Here is a 21,367-nt window from a genome sequence, read left to right on the forward strand (position 1 = left end):
TCTGACGAATCGGTGCATACTCTGACGAATTTCTGTGGATATTTTGCCGATTTTTTGCAGATTTTTTCTACATTCCAGACTTTCCAGACAGCTGTCTTGAAAGATGGAATATTTTTCAATGAATTTTGTTTGCAAAATTAGAGTGTTTTTAGTGATATCACAGTGTTTATTTAAAATAAAGAATTCTGCGACGCCGTGTTATAAGTAGTGAAGACCTATATTTCGTGTTTTTGTATCATTCCATTGGTGATTTTTAAGAAATCAGTATTTTTGCTCGCATCTTTTTAGTTATCTAAAATGTTTAATCGGTAATGCTTGTTAAGCAGAACATACCATTTTCTTTGTAACTTCTACAGTTTCTTCATAAATCAATAATATTTTTGTGAAATAATGGTGACTGCAGATTTTATATGGAGAAATTCTGGCGAAAATCTGCAGATTTTCTTTGAATATACTGAAATATACCGTTACAATTCAAAAAATCTCCGAGTAAAATCGGCCGGTAGAGTAATGATTTGACGGGTTAGGGGTATAATCGTCGGTCAGCCCTTTAAAAATCCGAAAAAAATCCTCTTTATTTCCACGACATGCTCCGCAGAATTTTCCATGCAACGGCCCTAACGGCTTCCATGGTTTAATATTACGGAATTACACGACTTTTCCAGTGGATGTTTTTTTTTACATTTTTCTTTAAAATAATTCCTAAAATTGATTAAAAATGGCGTGGAATTTTCATAGAAAATTTCTACAAAAAAAAAAACATCCACAAATAAATAGAAGAACAGTACCAATTGGCAATTTGGAACTTGGAGAGCATTCATCAAGGGGAAACTGGGGCAGTAGTAAACACGGGGTAGTTGTAAACACTACGATGTTTTTAATTAGATATTAGATTTCAGAGGACGAGACCTATACAAATTTATAGATAGTCCAAGAACCCCTGTTCCCTGAATAAATAGTCGACATAAGTTCAAGTAGCGCATACATAAAAGTCAGTGTTTACAGCTACCCCGTGTTTACTGCTGCCATAGTTTTCCCTATCAGACACTCAGTTCTATTTTTGAGTTGAAAATATTGCTACCATATCGCACATTTGAGAATGTCTAGCTCGCAAGAATTATAGCGTTAGGGCGAAAAACAAGTGCGGAATTTTAGGGTTTACTTCCATGGAGTCATGGCCGGAAAGATATTGAAAAATGTACTTGGAATAATCAATGAAACTTGGAATGAAGTTATGATTCCAATGGAATTTCCGGCTCCAAATTCCATGGAAAATTTGCTGGAATTTTAGCGTCAAATTCCGCGGATTATTGCAATTTAGGCGCTAGTTTTCCACTGGAATTTTGCTATGGGGTTGCTCCTAATGTGTAGACACCTTTAAAGCTTTTATGATTTTTATTTAAATAATTGTAATGGGCAATTTTCATTGAGAAATTTGTTATAAAATTTTTAACTCCGTATTGAAAAAAGGTTGCTTTTGTGAGAAAAAGTTCAATTGGTTGAACTTTTTCTCATAAAAAGCTTAATAATAAAAATTGAGAACAGTTTTTCCACACTGATCCTATCGGGATGAGCGCCATACATCGAGTTTTTTTTACTGTATGCCAGAGACTTGTCAGCTGTGCGATTATTTTTTTTATAAAAACTTGTTTTTATTTCACAATGAAGTTGTTTATTTTTAATATGTTGACAAAAACATTACAAGTTTTTTTTATCAAAAATGTTGCTAGATTTATGGCATCTACACATTGGGAGAAATTTTTGTCAAAAATTGCTTTTTTGAAGGAAATTCCCTGCAGCGTTGTAGGGGGAAACATCAAATTTCTGTCAAAAACGCAATTTTTGACGAAAATTGCTCCCAATGTGTAGACGCCTTATGCTACAACTAATTCTTGTTTTGACCTCTTCTTTAGGAATTACGTTTTGTTTTTTTTTAATTATTACTTTGTTAAATAACAACTTGTAAGATTCAAAACAATAAGGTTGAATGTATTTAACCAAAGGTTATTTTCTTATAAAAAATGCAAAATTGTAAAAAAAAATGTAATAATGCTGTAATGGTTGTGCAAAATATCAGCCTTTAAATCAGGATAGAAAATTTTTAAATAAATATATAGGGTCTCACTAATCGCCACTATATAGGTGCAATTTTTGTCAAAAATTGCATTTTTGACAGAATTTTGACGTTTCCACTACTGGCCTCTATACATACTAGTGAAATTTATGTCCATATTGAAGAGTTTCTCTTGCATAAGCGTAGGGAAATTTGCTTAACAACAGATTGACGTTCATCAGGTCCAAATTATCCAGCAAACACAATGCATAAATTTTGGAAAATAAGTCAATGAAAATTGATATCACCTGAAGGGTAAATATTTTAAAAACAGGGTTCAAAATTTTATTTATTTATTTTTTGTATATTCTATATTTCTTGTTCGAGTTCCTTAGAACCTTATATGTTTATTGAGGTTCACAAAGGCAATCTATGATAAAAATTTGAAGTTTCGGTCTCTTTTCTTTTGGAAGATGTCGAATAATAAAATTTTTCATTTGACAAATTTTGCCCCAGTCTCCCATAATATTCTCTACTCTTATTAAAGTTATATAATTAAGATTTTCGAAAAATCTCTCCTGAGAATCGAACGAAATTTTTCACATGGAATTTAGTATGTTATGCCCAACGCACAATAGTTTTTGTTTATAAACATGTTTTCAAAATTTGCTATGAGAGAGAGTGAGATAACTAGATCTCAATTTCATTCACTCATTGAAATGTTAAAATCATATTTACAAAACAAATGTTATTGTGCGTTGGACATTACATAAGTCCCCTACAGGAGAAGTTTTTCGAAAATGCGATTCTATAAGCGTGACATTACCATTTCAGCTCACGTGGCATTGTCAGAAGCCAAATATTTCAGATTTCTGGCAATTCAAATGACAATGGTTTTTATTAAAACAATCAATCAAGACGAGCTGTATTTACATATCATTAAATAAAGAAATTTTATTAAAAAAACAACAATGAATTGCATTTTCGAACTCATTCGATATGAGAAAAATAGTTCGACTGACATTGTTAGGTTTCGAACTCATGTGTGATAAAACGCCACAAAAATTACAAAATTCCCCTACTAGCTATTTTAGAAAATTTTCCGACATTTGCAATGATCTTAAAACTCGCCCAAAACGATTGCTATATCTTCTAAAAGGGGTCCGTAAAATTATTAAACAGTTTTTTTTTTAATAAATAAAAGCATATTTTCAACATAAAATACATAAGTCATTCTTTAATTAGCTTACTAAATTAATTAAATTAAATTAAAACTTTTGGTATTTTCGTATTGTCGAAGATTTGTCTGGCGATTTGAGAACAGTTTCGGCGAAAATAGGAACAGTTTTTATATATTTGAATATTTGAATTCACGTATAAAATACTTCAATTAGGGTTGTATTTTTATATTGTTGGTGTTTTGAAATTTGTCAGGCTTTTTTATAGTATTCCAAAGAAAACTATCAGTAACATATGCTGAAAATAAATAAAAAATTACAGCTTTTGTATTAATTATTAAGATTCTAAGGATTTTGATAGATTTGACATCTTGATTTTGATTTTTTAACTTTATAATGTTACAATATTCTAAAATTTTCTTAATTTTTAAATGCGGTGCTACTTGAGATCTTACAAAGATTTTCAAAAGTATAAGTAAAGATTTTCCTTTTCTTTAGATTTTTTTTCTGAATAACGTTTGACAGTATAGCAAATATATGCTCACTTTATGAGATGATCCAATTAATTTGAAGTAACCTACGTGGGATAATCTTGGGGGGCAAAGAGCAAAGCTAGCTGATATGACTAAATTATCGCATTTAAATTATTTTCCATTCACTTTTGTGGGTTCTGTCAAGGTAATTCAATGGGATTTTCCTTAATAAAATTTTCCATTTTGTCAGTGTTAAGCAGTTTTTTTTCTCACTTATCAGAAAAAAAAGTTTACTTAAAGCTATTAAACTTGGTACTATCGCTTTTTGTGTTAAAAACTTATCAACGCGTTTTAAGTTTGTGTGTTTCCGAGGAGAATTTCATTGCCCATTCTGTTTTTTTTTTCTCTAATGGGATTCCTTTGGGTGGAAAGCGAAAAGTGGCACTTGTGCACTCGAGCATTTCACAAAGTGTCATGAGGTCGGAGTCTTATCATGATACTGCGATAATAATTTCAGTAGTTCTCGAGTGTACTAACAATGTGAAACAAAAATTGATTAATAATTCAGGAGATTTAGGGTTGTTGTCATGAATGGATAAATTTAGAGTGGCAAAATAGTTTATTCAGGAGATAATCCTCCCTATCTCTTGTTTGGTTTCTTGACTTTGCGACAGGCGCTGATAAAGATTGAAAAATCGGTCATGACTTTTCAACAAAATGGGTAGCAAAGGAAAAGGAAGAAAAAGTGTATTTTTCTCTCTTTGGAATTTTTCTCTTATCGGCAATAGAGTCTATTTTTGTACAATTCACCAGAAATAACCAATTGGTAATCTCCGATATTCTCTCTATATTTATTCATTTTTCTTTACAGACCAATGTGGGATGCTCTTCTAAAGTCTGTTCGCTGTGAAATCATCAGCTTCAGTCGCAATGATCAAATTGATGCTTATGTTCTAAGGTGAGTGTCTTCTTTCCCATAGAATTTTTTTTTTTTTAATTTTAGTTCAGAGTGTCTTTTTTTTTTGGTCTCATGAGAATTTCTAGCATGTCATAAAGTGATAAACAACCCCAGCAGTTTTATCGGTGTGTCAGAAGAAGAAATCACTATGGGATTATGTATCGATTTCCAAGAAAAATTGCTTCATTTACTTGCTAGAAATGATATCGATTGAGAGGTTATAATATCTTTTGGGCTTTTCTTCAGCCAAACAATAACTCCAATAGCTACTTTTCTGTGTAAGAAACTCCCAAAGCAATTTTATGTATTAATAACTTTATCAATAAGTGTTTAGTGATTAATTTGTATTGATTGTATGAGTAATAATTGGCACTTAAACTTGAGTAGCTGATAATAATCATGAATCATTCGGGTGGATTCTGCATAAAATTGAGAAATGTCACAGAAATAAATTTTGTGTTGATTGATTTGTGGGAGCCAAATATTCAAGTTAGAAAAGCCGGCTCATTAAATTCATTTATTAGAAATCTTTTGGCATTGTCCTCATGTGATAATTTTCACCGAGTAAACCACGTCAAGGAAAGATTCAGGGTAACGTGAGAATTGTCATGAGACAAATTTCCATGAGAATACTCACGAAAGCCCTGGGAAATATAAAATCAGTTGCAACTAGCAAAATAAATGCCTATAACTCTGGAACTCATCAGAGACGGAAAGATTCCTCAATTTGTGAGAATTTTCATATGACAAATTTTCATGAGAATAATCATGAAAGCTCTTGGAAATATAAATCAGCTGCAAGCAACAAAATAAAGCTCAAAATTAAAAGCTCCAAAATATATGACTTCTAAACTCTGCGGTGACAAGTCTCACAGGGCGGAGGATTCTGCAGAATTGTGAGTATTGTCATATGACAAAATTTCTTGAGAATAATCTGGATTGAAATCCTTTGTAAATATAAATTAGCTGCAAGTTGCAGAAGAGAAACTCAAAAATAAAAGCTGCAACATTTAAGCCTATGACTTCTAAACTCTGTAGTGACAAGTCTCACAGACGGGAGGATTCTGCAGAATTGTGAGAATTGTCATATGACAAATTTTCATGAGAATAATCTCGACGAGAAATTCTTTGTAAATATAAATTAGCTGCAAGTTGCAAAAGAGAAACTCAAAAATAAAAGATGCAAAATTTAAGCCTATGACTTGGAAACTCATCACTGACAAGTCTCAGATGTCGGTGGATTCTGCAGATCAGTGAGAATTGTCATATGACAAATTTTCATGAGAATAATCACGAAAGCCCTTGGAAATATAAATCAGCTACAAGCAGCAAAATAGAAGCTCAAAAATTAAAACTCCAAAATAAAAGTCTATGAGTTTGAGACTCATCACTTGCAAGTTTCAGAGACTGACGGATTTTGCAGATTTATGAGAATTTATGAGAAAATATGACAAATTTCCATGAAAATAGTCTCAAAATTCCTCGTAAATATAAATCAGCTGTAAGCAGCAAAATAGAAACTTAAAAATAAAAGCACTAAAATTTAAGTCTATGACTTCGAAACTGATTAGTGATAAGTCTCGGAAGTGGGCAGATTTTTGAGAATTGTCATATGACAAATTTTCGTGAGAATATTCACGAAAGCCTTTGTGAAGATCAAATCAGCTGCAAGGTGCAAAATAAAAGCCTGCAACACCGAAACTCAAAAAGTGACAAGTCTCACACACCGGCGGAGTCTGTAGGCTTATGAGAATTGTCATATGACAAATTTTCGTGAGAACAGTCACGACTCGAAATCCCTCGTAAATATAAAACAGATGCAAGCAGCAAAATACAAAACATACAAAAATGAAAGCTCCAAATTTTAGGCCTTATGACTTCGAAACTCATCATTGACAAGTTTCAGAGACTGACGGATTCTGTAGATTTGTGAGAATTGTCATATGACAAATTTCCGTGAGAATAGTCACACAAGCTTTTATAATTATAAAATAAGTTCCAAGTGACACTTAGCAAGAACGTTTTTGAAATTTTCGAGGTGGCTTTTCCCACTTAGAAACTCATCAGTAACAATTCTCACAAGCGAACAGATTCTGCAGACTTGTGAGAATTGTCATATGAGAACTATTTTTGACTAAATAGGTTAGTTGAAAAGTAAACACTGCAACAAATTATTAAATTATTTTCGTTTAATTTAAGACAACGCAGAGTTTAATCCCACCCTTCAATTTCTGAATAAACAAAAAAAAAAAATTAAAATAAAAAAAAATTAATTAAAAATTTATTAATCTTAATAAAATTATCTTTAAAAATTTAATTTCCATTTTAATTGAAAAAATAATTAAACACGCAATAAAATATCGTAAAATATTTTATGATTGTGATCACGGAACGGTTTCCAATTATTCCTCAGTGATTTTTTTTCTTTATCTCATTGTTATGTTATCACAGAATTATGTAAATATCGAGCAAAAAAGCAACATCGGGCGTTCTCTCTTCTATATTACAAAATTAACTTGAATTTTTTGGCTTGTGTCCAGAGAAGCTTTGGGTTTCACTTGAGAAAGAGAAAAAGTTAGTAATGTTAGAATTTTTCCGTAGATGAGTTTCTTCAACCTTTTCTTATTTTATTCTAGCTTCATCAACCTTTACAATTTATATTATAATTAGATTTTTCTCAACCGTTCTTGTAATGTTTTATATTAAACGCACAATGTTATGACACATTTTTTCTCAACTTTTGCATGGTTTTCATTTTGTTGATTTTTATTGTTTTCTCATACGCAAACCGTGTGTTTTTGTTGACATTGTGAGGTTCGGGGAGAAAAAGAGAGACTTTCTTGTTGTCAAAAAAAAAAGGGGGGAAAATGTATAGAAGTATCGACCTTGATGAGTTTTTGTTGGAGAAACTTTGCTCTCTAACAAATTCACTTGATTTCCTTCATGTGTATCTGTCCTTTCTGAGGATGACTTCTGTAATGGAAAAATTTTACATTATAGAAGTGATGGGAAAACTATAGTGGGAAAAGTCGTAGATGTGATGAATGGGGGTGTTATTGATTTTTTTTGGCATTGCTCTTGTGTCTCTCAATCTCTTTCCTCATTTTGCATTTGGCTGTTTTCATGTTGTTGCCCTTCAAATTATCACTGTCATACAATATTCCTTATATAGGGTGAATTAAACCACTTTTCGCTATTTGTAAAGGCTCTCTGTAAAAGGGAAGTCTGTGGAAGTTTTTAACCATGTTTTTGTTTGATCTTTAAGACTGAATACCAATCCCAATCCCATATACGTAAAGGGGTCTTGTTATGACTTTTGGAGGGTAACTTGCAGATTAGTTGTACAGACTGATGAGCTTCGGTTTAAATCCCAATACCAATACCAATCCCAATCCCTATCCTAATCCCAATACCAAGCATTCAAAAGTCTCTTGTTACAATTTTTGTAGGATAATCCGCAAACTAGTTGGATAGACTATAGATATGGAGTTTGAATCTCAATCCCAAGTTTATAAAGGTTTCCTGTTATAATTTTTGTGAAGTGATTTTCCCACTAGTTTAAATCCCAATACCAATCCCAATTCCAAGGTTGTAAAGGCCTCTTGTTATACTTTGATTGATGATTTGTGACTCAAGTCCCAATACCAATCCCAATCCCAAATTTCTGAAAGCCTCTTGTTAAAATTTTTCGGGGAGAATTCACAGATTGCATGTGCAGATTTGTAGCTTGAATCTGACTATCAATCCCAATCCCAAGTTTCTAAAGGCCTCTTGTTAGATTTTTTGGAGAATAATCTGCAAACTAGTTGAACTAACGATATGTAGTTTGAATCCCAATCCCAAGTTTCTGAAGATGCCCTGTTATAATTTTTGTCGAGTTATTTGCCCACTAGTTTAAATCCTAATACCAATCCCAATACCATTCCCAAGTTTCTAAAGGCCTTTTGTTACAATTTTTGGAGGAGAATCCGCAAAATAGTGGGACATACTAACGATATGTAGTTTGAATCCCAATCCCAAGTTTGTAATGGCGACATTTTATATTTTTTGGGGGGACATTTCGCAGATTACTTGTGCAGGCTAATGATTAATAACTCAAATCCCAATCCCAATGCCAATCCCAATCCCAAGTTCCTAGAGGTCTTTTTTTTATGATTTTTGTGAGATAATTCACCACTCAGTTTAAATCCCAATACCAATCCCATTCCCAAATTTCTAAAGTCCTCTTGTTATAATTTTGTTGGCAATTCTCAGATTACTTATACAGACTAACGACGTGTAGATCAGCTTGAATCCCAATACCCCAATCCCAATCCCAAGTTTTTAAAAGCTCTGTTGGGGACCAAGTCCCCTGGGTCAAACAAATCAAGAGATAGTGGACTGTATTTATTTTTATTAACTCAATTTCCCCGTGGCGGACTGCAAGGACTTGATTACTTTGGCGATGACTAAATGGCTGATTACAAATGAATGAATGAATGTTGGTGGTCCCTAAAATAAATATACACTTCAATTCATTTCTTTAATTCAAACAATTCAATCCTTACTTTAATCTCAAACGGCCTCCGTTTGCTTCCACCAACCTCAAGCTTTTTGAAAGTTTACAACCTGTAATTCAATTAATAATTTTTATCCTGACGCCATTTTAAATTTCTTTCAATCGTTTATCGAACCTACCAAGTTATAACTCTTTTTCCTGACTCAGGACTTAGCTTGATCGTCTCCCAAGGAGTTCAGCCAAATCTAACCAATAAATATTACTAAATTAAATAGATTTTTAACATGAGGAAATATCCTAACTTACGCAAATTCTTTTCCTATGAAAATTCACAAATGCACGTCACGCCACGCTTTCTACAAAAAGACTGACAAATGTGCCGGAAGGGCTTACATAATAAATCTTCAAATATTTCCGCCAGTTAGCGCTCGCGTTTCCAACATTTTCCCCTCTGGTGCTCCTGCACCCACCTACTCCACGTCCAGCACAGCAAGCTTTGCAACTGGTCTCTTGTATAGGCCGTAACGAGTTCTTACCATCGCTGAACGAATTTTCCCATCAGGGGCAGGAAATACTTCTTCCACTCGACCCAAGGGCCACTGGTTGCGAGGTAACTGTTCATCACACACAACAACGACATCTCCAATCTTGATAGTTTTAGTGGTAGAATACCACTTAGTTCGTCTTGTCAACTCGGGAAGGTACTCACGCATCCATCTACGCCAAAAATGGTCTGCGTAATACTGAGCTCGTCTCCATGCTTTGCGGAGGAACAAATCGCTGTCATCAAAGGTCCCAATCGGTCGGTTCTCTCCAGATCTTCCAATCAAGAAATGATTGGGAGTGATGGCAGTCTCGTCATCAGGATCAATCGACACATAAGTTAAAGGCCGGTTATTTAGAATATACTCCACTTCAATAAAGAATGTGTGCAACTCCTCATCAGTGGGATGCCGTGTCCTCATGACCTCTTTCAATACAACTTTGACGGAACGGACAAGTCTTTCCCAAACACCGCCCATATGTGGTGCGGCTGGTGGATTAAAGTGAAATTCCACACGCTTTTCGGAGAAGGTTTCCTGAATCTTCTTTTCATCTACGGCTGCATAAAGTCGTCGAAATTCGTTATCAGCTCCTCGAAGATTTGTTCCATTATCACAGAACATATCAGTTATAGATCCGCGTCGATTCATGAAACGTCTAATTGCCATGATGGCACTGTCTGTCGTCAGGGAGTGTGCGACTTCCAAGTGCACAGCACGAGTCGCTAGGCAAGTGAAGATTACTCCCCATCTTTTCTCCACACGACGACCCACCTTCACTTCTAATGGTCCAAAATAATCCATTCCACTCTTTACAAAGGGATACACTGAATCATTAACTCTTGCGGATGGAAGCACGGCCATTTCAGGAATCAAAGGTTGGGCGCGTTTGTTTTTGCAAATTTGACACTCATGCCAAGCCCTCTTGACTGCCACTCTCACTCTTGGAATATAAAATCTTTCACGAACGTTGTTTACAACTTGTTCTCGTCCTTGGTGATGATTCCGAACATGAAAATCACTAATAATCAACTTTGTCCCCACGTGCTTCGGCGGAAGAATAATGGGGCACTTTACTCGCACTTCACTATTTTGCAAACGTGATCTCATTTTCAATAATCCATCAGAATCCACAAACGGCGTCAAATGATACAAATCACTTTCTTTGGGAATTACTTTTCCCTCTTGGAGACACTGTATTTCTCTTCTGTACACTGACTGTATTTCCTGAAGCAACACTTTTTCTGCTTCTATCAAATCACTCACTTTGAGTCCGGGTAATTCACTTGTTTTTAGATTTTCTTTCGCTTTACGCCACTTTTTCAACCAAAACTGCGCACAATTTTTCACTTGAGCAGTCGCTCTGACAAGTCGATTCCAGCGGGAAAAACGACTCATCTCTGGAATCAGACGATTTCCAATAAACCTTTCAACGTTCACTAACACTTGAAACACCTCAATGTCTCCATTGTCTGCAACTTTTTGTTTTTTATCATCTTGAGGCCATTGTTCCTCCTCCAATTTCAGGAAGGGCGCCCCAGTGAACCATTTAGAGGACGCACTGAAATCACACGGCTTTCTACGCGTGGCCAAATCAGCTGGATTCTGTGTAGTCGAAATCCATCTCCATTGATGAATCTCTGTCAGTTGGTCAATTTCACTTATTCTGTGTCCAACAAACTGCTTGTATCTACGAGAATCACTTTTGATCCACCCCATCACCGTTAGGGAATCCGTCCACAAAACCACTCGATCAAATTCAAGATCCAAAGATGTTTTTACCGCAACGCTAACTCGCGCACTAAGCACTGCAGCTTGTAACTCAAGTCTTGGGATACTGGTAGCTTTCAATGGAGCAACTTTAGTTCTAGCACACACAAAAGCCACTTCAACACTATTTTCACTTTCAATCCGTAAATATGCAACAGATGCATAGGCACTCTCGCTGGCGTCTCCAAAGACGTGTAGCTGGATTGAAGTTGCTTCCGGAAGTTTCGGAGAATAACATCTCGGTATCTTCACTGTGTCAATCATTTTTAGCTCCTTGATGAATGCTTGCCACTGCTCCAAAGCCACACCATAAATGATGTCGTCCCATCCAATTTTCTGACGCCAAATCTCTTGGAGAATCATCTTTCCTTTCACCGAAAACATAGCCAAAAATCCCAATGGATCGAAGATTGACATTACCAGCCGTAATACTTCTCTCATTGTGGGTATCTTCTCTCCAGACAGAATATCAGATGCGACGCGATGGAATGTGGTCTTGAAAGTGAAGACATCTTCAGAAGAGTCCCACCACAAGCCAAGAATTCTTTCAGGTTCATCCTTCGCATTCAAACTTTTCATCGTGTCACTCACACAATTAAGAATTCTGCTGTCATTGGCTGTCCAGTTCACTATATCAAAGCCACCGGCTTTATGAACCTGAACAATATCCTTGATCAATCCGCGAGACTCCTCAATGGTATCTGCACATCCCAGATAATCGTCACAGTATGTATTGTGTAGTATTCCCTTCACTGCCTCTGGGAATTCTTCGGCATATTCTTGGGCATTTAGATTCTTCACATATGACGCTAGAGTGGGAGAACAAGATGCCCCAAATGTCATCACATTCATCTTGTACTCTTCTGGCTCATTTTTCCTATCCATTCCTCTCCATAGGATTCTTTGATAGTTGGTATCTTCTGCCCTAACATAAACTCTATGAAACATCTCCTTGATGTCTCCAGTGAATGCGAATTTACCCTTTCTGAAGTTTTCCAACACTGCCGGAAGTGATTTCAATAAGTCTGGCCCGCTCATCAGCAGATCGTTAAGTGATACATTCCCTGACTTAGCCGCACAGTCAAATACCACTCGAATTTTTCCCTTAGCCGGGTGAAAAACCGCAAAGTGTGGAAGATACCAAGTATTTCCAGTAGGAGTCATCCTATCTTCTTCTGTGAGCTTTATCAAGTATCCCTTCTCAAGATGATCACTTATCTTGGCACAGTAAGCCTCGGCCAATGCCGGATCTCTGTCTAGTTTCCTCTCCATGGTGTACAAGCGCTTGACAGCTACATCTCTTGACTCTGGCACAATTGGTTGATGACCTTGCTTCCACAGCAATCCAGTCTCGAAACGCCCATCACTCGTCCTACGGGTGGTGCGCTTCATGATTTCAAGAGCTCTCTTATCTTCACGAGAGAGTACCTTCTCTTGACCTTCAGTACCAAAGCCCTCCAAGGAAAAGGAATTCTTCACCATTTCATACAGCTCATCTTTGCGTTCCACAATAGAGTAGGAGTAGGTCTTTACCTCACATGAGGTTTGATTATTCAATTTTCCCATTACTACCCAGCCTAACCAAGTTAAAGCCAGATAGGGAGCGTTCCACGGTCCGTGGATAATCTCCCGTGACACAATCAAGGGAGTGTTGTCCAGCCCTATCAGCAGATCGGGCTCTGCATCCACCATGGATTCAGAATGACCATCGGCCATATGTTTCCAGTCCCGTGACAGTGCTTCCATATCCACTGTCTGCCTAGGGAGACTTAACTCACAGACAGTCCTAACTTTCTGCATTAAATACTCCTTGGCTTTGGGATGAGTACCTCTGATTCTACAGTTGACAACAGTCGATGTCAGATCAGTACATGCTGTCGGTCCAGCTCCTTGCCACGTCAGAGGGCACTTTGGTCCACTAAGCCCCAATTTCTCTGCTAGAGATGCCTTCATCATTGTCAGCATGGAGCCCTCATCCAAAAAGGCGTAGACCTTCAAGGTACCTTTCGGTCCAGTAACATACACCGGAAGTATCTTCATGAGAATCTTATTACTCGTATTGGCATGAGCCACTGTGGCTCCAGTCATCACAATTCCCCTCTGTGGGGAAATTTCATCTTCCTGATCCGAGTCCTGATCAGTCTCAGTAGGGAAATCTGAAGCATCTAGCTTCTCCTCATCTTCTCTCTGAGCTAGAGAGAACATTTGCTGCTTGTCATCTCTGTGGAGAAGATTGTGGTGTTTCTGACCACAACCAGGTTTTGGACATTTTCCGTTATCACTGCAAGTTGAGAGAGAATGATTTGGCTTCAAGCATCTGAAACAAACTCCCTTTTCTCTCACAATCTTCCATCTGTCGCTTATTTTGAGCTTCTTAAAAGTCTCACAATTTTGTGGGGCATGTTTTCCCTTGCAAAAGCTGCATGCCGCCATTTCGGCTCTCAGCTCGGTCAATTCATTGACAGTTGCCACGGTTCTGCCTTTGACAGGTTTCTGCTCCATTTTCGCTGAGTCCCTAACCTGTACACGATAATTCGCCGCCCTGGCCTTTACCGCAATCCAGTCACACAAGGTTTTCACTGTCACATAGCTCTTGGTCACCTGGAATTCTGACCAAGAAATCTGCATTGACATCGGGAGCTTTAGCACAAGCTCATCCAGCAGCTGGGGATTATCAATGTAGCACATTCGGTTGAATTCCTCAATCGCTGCTACCATGTTCACCATCATAGTGGAAAATTCAACCAAGCTCTCCGGCTTGTCTACTCTTACAGGTGGGTAAGCCTTCACCTGTGCAATCATGGTGCGAATCAGATGTTCAGGTTGTCCATATCGCTCTTCCAGTGACGACAAAGCCTTGTTCACATTCGATGCTGAGTAGAGAAGAAATCTGACTGTTTCTTTGGCTTCTCCAGTGAGACACCTCTGAAGCAGGTTGAGTCTCTCAACATCCGTATATCCACACGTCTGGGTAGTGTTCTCGTACCAAGCACGGAACAACGGCCAATCCTTCACACTCCCATCAAACTTTTGTACATCTGTTCCAAAAGATTGGCGTACAAGAAAACGCTCCATAACCTCCAAAACATCCGATGACGTTTTTGAGTGTTTGTCCACATCATTAGTGGCATTTTGCTTCACTTTGGAGCCAGTAAGTTTGGTGTCAATTTCTCTCTCTTTAGCCTTCACAGCTTCCTGAATTGCCGAATGGAACTGATCATTTGTCATTGTGAGAACTTCCTTCTTCGGGGCTGCGTCGTCAATCAGTTTCTTCTGGAACTCTGCAAACCTGTCAACGATCACGTCCAGATTCACTGGTGCCTCTTCATCATCAGACACGACATTTCCCCTCGTAACCAGAGGGTTGAAAAGTTCAACTTTCTTGCGTGAATTCGATGAAAAAGGTGTTGAGGTCCTTGGAATATCCCCCTGGACATCCCCCAGAATTGTTGGTGAATTCATCCGCTTAGATTTCATCATACTTTGGCGCAACTCAAGTTCCTTTTCCCGCAATGACAAAAACTCCATTTCCTTACGAGTTCTCTCAATCTTAGCCTGAGTGAGAGTCAGTTCAAGGTCGTTATCCTCCTCATCAAAGCCATAACGAGTTGGAGGTCGACCTTTTGTTGCCCTTTGGCTCTTGCGAGGCATCGTGCTATTCGTCTGGAAATCCCTCACAAATCAAGAATCACAATCGCGACAATCGCGGTCCTTTCCGGACAGAACAATCAAATCCTCTGCAGTCCGTTGCAGTCACTGATCCACGGTGAGAAGGACCACTTGTTGGGGACCAAGTCCCCTGGGTCAAACAAATCAAGAGATAGTGGACTGTATTTATTTTTATTAACTCAATTTCCCCGTGGCGGACTGCAAGGACTTGATTACTTTGGCGATGACTAAATGGCTGATTACAAATGAATGAATGAATGTTGGTGGTCCCTAAAATAAATATACACTTCAATTCATTTCTTTAATTCAAACAATTCAATCCTTACTTTAATCTCAAACGGCCTCCGTTTGCTTCCACCAACCTCAAGCTTTTTGAAAGTTTACAACCTGTAATTCAATTAATAATTTTTATCCTGACGCCATTTTAAATTTCTTTCAATCGTTTATCGAACCTACCAAGTTATAACTCTTTTTCCTGACTCAGGACTTAGCTTGATCGTCTCCCAAGGAGTTCAGCCAAATCTAACCAATAAATATTACTAAATTAAATAGATTTTTAACATGAGGAAATATCCTAACTTACGCAAATTCTTTTCCTATGAAAATTCACAAATGCACGTCACGCCACGCTTTCTACAAAAAGACTGACAAATGTGCCGGAAGGGCTTACATAATAAATCTTCAAATATTTCCGCCAGTTAGCGCTCGCGTTTCCAACAAGCTCCTTGTTATAATTTTCAGGGAGTTACCTACTGATTGGTTGTACATTAATAGTATCATTCTTAAATTTCAATACCAATCCCAATCCCAAACTTATATTGAAGTTAACGAATAAGGGGTTGTTCCATTCTATTCCAGTGAAAGGATAAAGTGATGTTTGAATTAAATAAATCCTGAGGGAATTTGCTACTGATATTCACTGTAAGATTGTTATGCCAAGAGAGGGAGATAGATACAGAGAGAGAGAAAATCCCATCAAAACACAGATTTATCCCTCAACATTATGTGGTGGCATTTTCTCACTTTTCGTGGCGATTTTCTTTACTGGGTGGGTTTAAAAATAAAATTAATCAATGCGATGAAGATGAATTTTGATCGCCCTTGAGGCATGTGTTCTATAATTTTTTTTTAAATTTCATAATAAAATAAACTTTAAACGGTAATTTTTATTTTTAATGTATAATTGATTCAAAAGTGAATCAACTATTAACTATTATCACTATATTCATTTATCTTATTGCACACAAATATCACAAAACATCCAATTTATTGCTATTGCTAGTGATGAGTAATAGGCAAAAGGTTTATGTTAATTTTAATAACTGAATCACGCGTCTCGAAAGTTTCTCCGGTCCTCTAAATGCGTTCTTCTAGCATTTTTGCAATAATACGTATTATTTATCCCACAATATCAGCAAATAATATGTGAATTTGGAAGAATCACAGCTAAAATGTGATATTCATATCAAATGGAGTTTCTTGTGTCTCGATATGAAATTTAATAATCCGATTATAGTAAACAAATTTATCATTTAGCAAAAGGGTAAGATGATGCAGTTAAGTGAAGTTCTTGCTCTTTTCTTGCCATTGACATTGGGTATCGTTTCAAGGGTGATTTAATAAAATAAAGACGTCATCGCATAATACAGGAAAATGTTGACTATTACACTGTTTTTTCATTACACTTTATTGGTTACACGTTTCAGTTTAAATACATTTTTATGTAATGTTTCAAAGTTAATACAAACTCTCTACAAGTTTATGCTTTAAATAGACTTTTTGCGTAATTTTAGAAACATCTTATTAATGATTTTCTCAAATAAGATTGTCTTCTCGCAATAAATCTACATTACACGTTTTTTTTTAAGTAGGTTTCCCAGAAAATTTGTCGTTAAAAAAGGCTTTTAGTTTTTCAGCTTTTAATTACGAATTCCAATTTGTTAATATTTTTAATTAAGTAGAACATTTCCTACAATGTTTCAGCAAAGTTTTTTAAAATGTTCATCTAAACAGAAAAAAAGCTCGTAATTAGTTTTGCGTCTGGCTTGTTAGGCGCTTTTATTTAGTGCTGCAGTGAGATTTTAACTTTGTTTGTTATGCTGTAGGACAATAGAGTTGTATCTTCAGTATCCTCGTGATGAGCACTATTCCTTCCGGAGATGTAAACATTAACTTTTTAATGTAATTGCAGAGTGAAATGAATTTATAGTGTTTAACCCATTCAATGTACTAGAAATCTTTGAGATAGAATGTTAAAAGTGATTAATAGAATATTTTTTTGAAAAGAAAAAAATATCTATCGGGGCGCGGAGAACCGCTATCAAACACGGGTATTAACGGTCATTGAATTTAAATTCTTTACATTAATTCATTGAAAACTTTTTTGATTTAGACAGAGTAACTATCCAAGAAAACATACTGACAAAAAGAATTGAATTTAGGAAAGAGGCCGAGGGAAAATATCATCAAAATCGGAGCGATGTCAAGTTTTTCACCCGCCATTTTGATCTAAAAGAAAAGAACAACAAAATGTATTTCCTTTTCTGTTGGGCTATTTTTTCCAAGTAATTGTGAGAATAAAGTAATCAAAAATTCATTCCCGATAGTAATTCAGATATCAGTTGCGTAGAAGTAAATCATTCAAAATGACACAATTTGCGTATGATGTGTAATCTTATAGTAAGGAATGGGTTAAAAAATGGCATATATACTTTTGCACGGCAAATGATGTTTTTGAATACCAAAAAATTGTACGGTCAGTAAAAAACCGAAATGTGATCATATAAATTTTTTTTTAGGTCAAATTGGAATTGCGGAGATTTTTTCTAATTTTTTTCACTTTATTTTCGTTTTATTTTTACCAAAACACTGTTACATAGTGTAAAATCTTTCATCACCTCGCAATCACCCTCAATTAGCTCACACCCGAGGGGACGGGAAGATGAGCTCCTAGATTAAGGAAAAACACCGGAATTCCTCTTGTAGACTTTAACTTACTTCTCTAACATATTTTTATTTTATTTTCTGAGAACCATAGACAAGATTTTAATTCCTAGGTACCGTATGAGTAACTTTAGATACCGGAGATAAGGGGGTTCTCATTTCTCCTTCACAAGATCACTAATAAGACAAACCGGAGTGAGTCTATAATTGCAATTGTATGTGTTGCTTGCAAGAATTATAACCTAAAGGCGAAAAATTGCTTTTTTGTAGAAGAACGCGCATAAAATAGCAGCAATAACGTTCAATTTGTTGCAGCCCTAAAATAATTTCCTAAATGTAACTTAAATATTTAATTTAGGTTTAATAACCCTCTAACTTAACCTTTACTGCATTTAAATTTACATTTACTTGCAAAAAAAAATGCCAGAAAGAATATAACTAAATGGAGAAAAGCAATTTTAAATAAATAGAAACTTTGTAATCGCAGTAAATGTGATTCTTGTGATGACCGTCTTGAGATGGTTTTACCTGATAGAGGATTAATAATTTAAAATATATGCTTAAAAAGAAACGATCAATAAGAAAAATTGGTCAGTTAATATATTCAGAACTTTCAATTGTGACTTTTTGGTTGTGAAGTGAAAATGTCTGTACTGCTTAAGCACAAAACGGTTCATAAGTTGCATAAAACCTGCACAGCTTTAGCGTAAAGTGGTTAAAATTTTCCGTAAAATGTGAAAATCTTAATCCTTTAAAAACGAGACGTTTTTCACTGACCGAAAATCAATGAAACACCTTACATGTCACCTTAGAAAATTCAACAGACTCTAATTTAGTCGATTCAGAGTATTTATTGCCTCTATGGCCGATTGGGACAAAAATAGCCCAAAATTTAAGCAATTTTTGCGACCAATAAATGATGATTTTAATTCTTAGAAAAAATGTTATGTATTAGTTATTGTACTTTCTAGCACCAAAAGGTTTTTGTTTAAAAATAATTTGAAAAAAAAAATTAAATTAATTCATCAATATAAGACTTTGAAAAATCCTTTCTCTATTACTACACTCGACTCATCGTTATCCGACTGACGTGGGGACAAAAGGACATTTTGGGTTTTTGAATTTGGTCAACGTTTTTTATATTTTCTGCTGTGGGAATTTGTTTTCTGTCGAAAAACAACAGAATTTTCTTTGTGGTGTGTTTATGTTTAATTTTGTAGCACGATTGTGTGTCAAAAACTTTGATAAAATGAAAATAACACATTAATTCACTCTGGACAAACTGCATGTTTCTTAAAAAATCGTTTTGAATACATCAACCGTCAGCGTTTGGCAGCTGTCACCCGGATAATGAAGTGCCGGATAACGAAGAGCCGTGTGTAACTTGATTCGAGGACTCTTCAAAATACATTTAATTTACTCTGAATTAAGTGGTTCGTTAAAGCCCAACTAGGCTCAGGTTTATCCTCGAAAATATCTAGACTGTAAAATTTGGCAGTAAAGATTTATCCTAAACTGTCACATACTGAGATCGTAGTATCGTCGATTAGAGGTATACACGGTAAAAAATTTCGGCACGTATTTGTTCCAAAAATTAGCTCGTCCACGGACACCATAATTTTTGGCATAATCTTGTTCATTTTATAAGACTCAAAAAGATAATCAATATTAGTAACGAATTTGTTCCAAATTGTAGCTCGTCCACGGACACCATAATTTTTGGAACAAATTTGTACCTTCTAGGAGGAACAAAAAGATACCCAATATTAGTAATGAATTTGTTCCAATAAATAGCTCGTCCAGTATAAAAGCGTATCCCTCCTCTCACACTAAGTCACCCGTCACCGAAGTGAAGAGGACGCCAAATCTGTGGCAATTTTCATGCTACATGGTTTCACTTTTTTAATTCGAGATTCCCTTCTCCTCTTGCTGCCAGCACTCGCATATGATTTCGTCATGCACGCGTCTGTATAAAACACTCTTAAGTTGATTCTTATTTGATGTTCCTTATGAACTTTCGCCACCGAAATCCATCTCGACTGAAGTATAGGCCTTAACTGTAAGACGAAATCACTTACACGGATTTGTTCCCGACAATGGGAACAAAAAGATTCCCCATATGAGTAACAATTTGGTTCCAAAAATTACCTCGTCCACGGACATCGAAAATTTTTGGAACAAATATGTTACAGATGTAGGAATAATATTGTTATAAAAAATATGTACCAATTTGTTCCTGACAGTGGGAACAAAACATCCGAGTGCAACAAATTCTTTTTTTTTTCTCAATGATGAACTGGCGCAAATGATTTTAGAGAGGTGTCTCCGGTGATTGCCAGTGAAAAGTTAGTCACCCTAAGATGAAAACACTTTTTTGGTTTTTCCAAAGCTTTCGATCCTGATCTGGATCTTCTTCAGTGGCTGGAAGGGCATTAAATTAATTATTTGCACCGAATTTTTTTTTTGACATTTCGTCAGTTAAATCAGCATTTGTCGTAACTTCACTTTTGCGATTTTGGGATATATACATATTTAGAATAGGCGTAATTTTGTTTATTAAACTCACGTGAGAAAAAGAAACATTTATAAGCCCATTAGAAATTATTTTAAACAAAAATTATCGTAAGTGCCCTTAATTAATAAAAATTTATCAGAATTTGTCGTAACTTCCATTTTTGGGGAAGTTACGACAAATTTTTATACAAAATTTGCTCTAATCAGCATTTGCCGTAACTTTTTTAGCTCACTTGCGTGGCTTGTAATTTGCAGCAAAAATTTAATATTTCTCATTAAAACGTTCACAAACTCTTCCAAATATCCAAAGACAGTACGAATAATGCAACATTAAATCATTTTAATTCGATATTTGTGAGAAAAAAGTGAGGAAAAATCCCTGCCCATGTGTCATTAATTCAAAACAAAACAAGCGACACGTCGCGCAAAATTTATTCAATAAAATTTATGAAATAAAAGCTTTTAGAGACAGGGATAAGAGTTTAATTGATTAATTTAGTCAAATAAAGGCGCTTATTATCACTAGAGTCTCTGAAATTGATATAATGCATTTTTGAAAATTGTCGTAACTTCTAAGATTGCCATACATTGGAAGTTACGGCTTTATAAACGATGGAAGTTACGATAAAATCTTACTGTGTTTCATCGAACATATATCTCAATATCTCAGTTTTTAAATCATTCTATAAAGATTTTCTCGAGTTAACTTACAGTTTATTAGTGCCACTTTTATTATTTTGACTCAAAAGTATCGCATTCGGGGCTCATT

General features: G+C 35.8%; 1 protein-coding gene across 1 annotated transcript in view; it reads left to right on the forward strand.

Annotated features, from left to right (window-relative positions):
• LOC129803708 (S-adenosylmethionine decarboxylase proenzyme) overlaps positions 1 to 21,367 on the forward strand; it is a gene marked incomplete in the record, with an annotated part of 37,310 nt that overhangs the window by 777 nt on the left and 15,166 nt on the right. The window contains 1 exon segment of the mRNA XM_055850463.1: positions 4,576 to 4,662. Coding sequence (XP_055706438.1) covers positions 4,576 to 4,662 — 87 coding nt within the window.

Source organism: Phlebotomus papatasi, chromosome 2 (genome assembly GCF_024763615.1).
Source record: "Phlebotomus papatasi isolate M1 chromosome 2, Ppap_2.1, whole genome shotgun sequence".
NCBI classification, from domain to species: Eukaryota; Metazoa; Arthropoda; class Insecta; order Diptera; family Psychodidae; genus Phlebotomus; species Phlebotomus papatasi.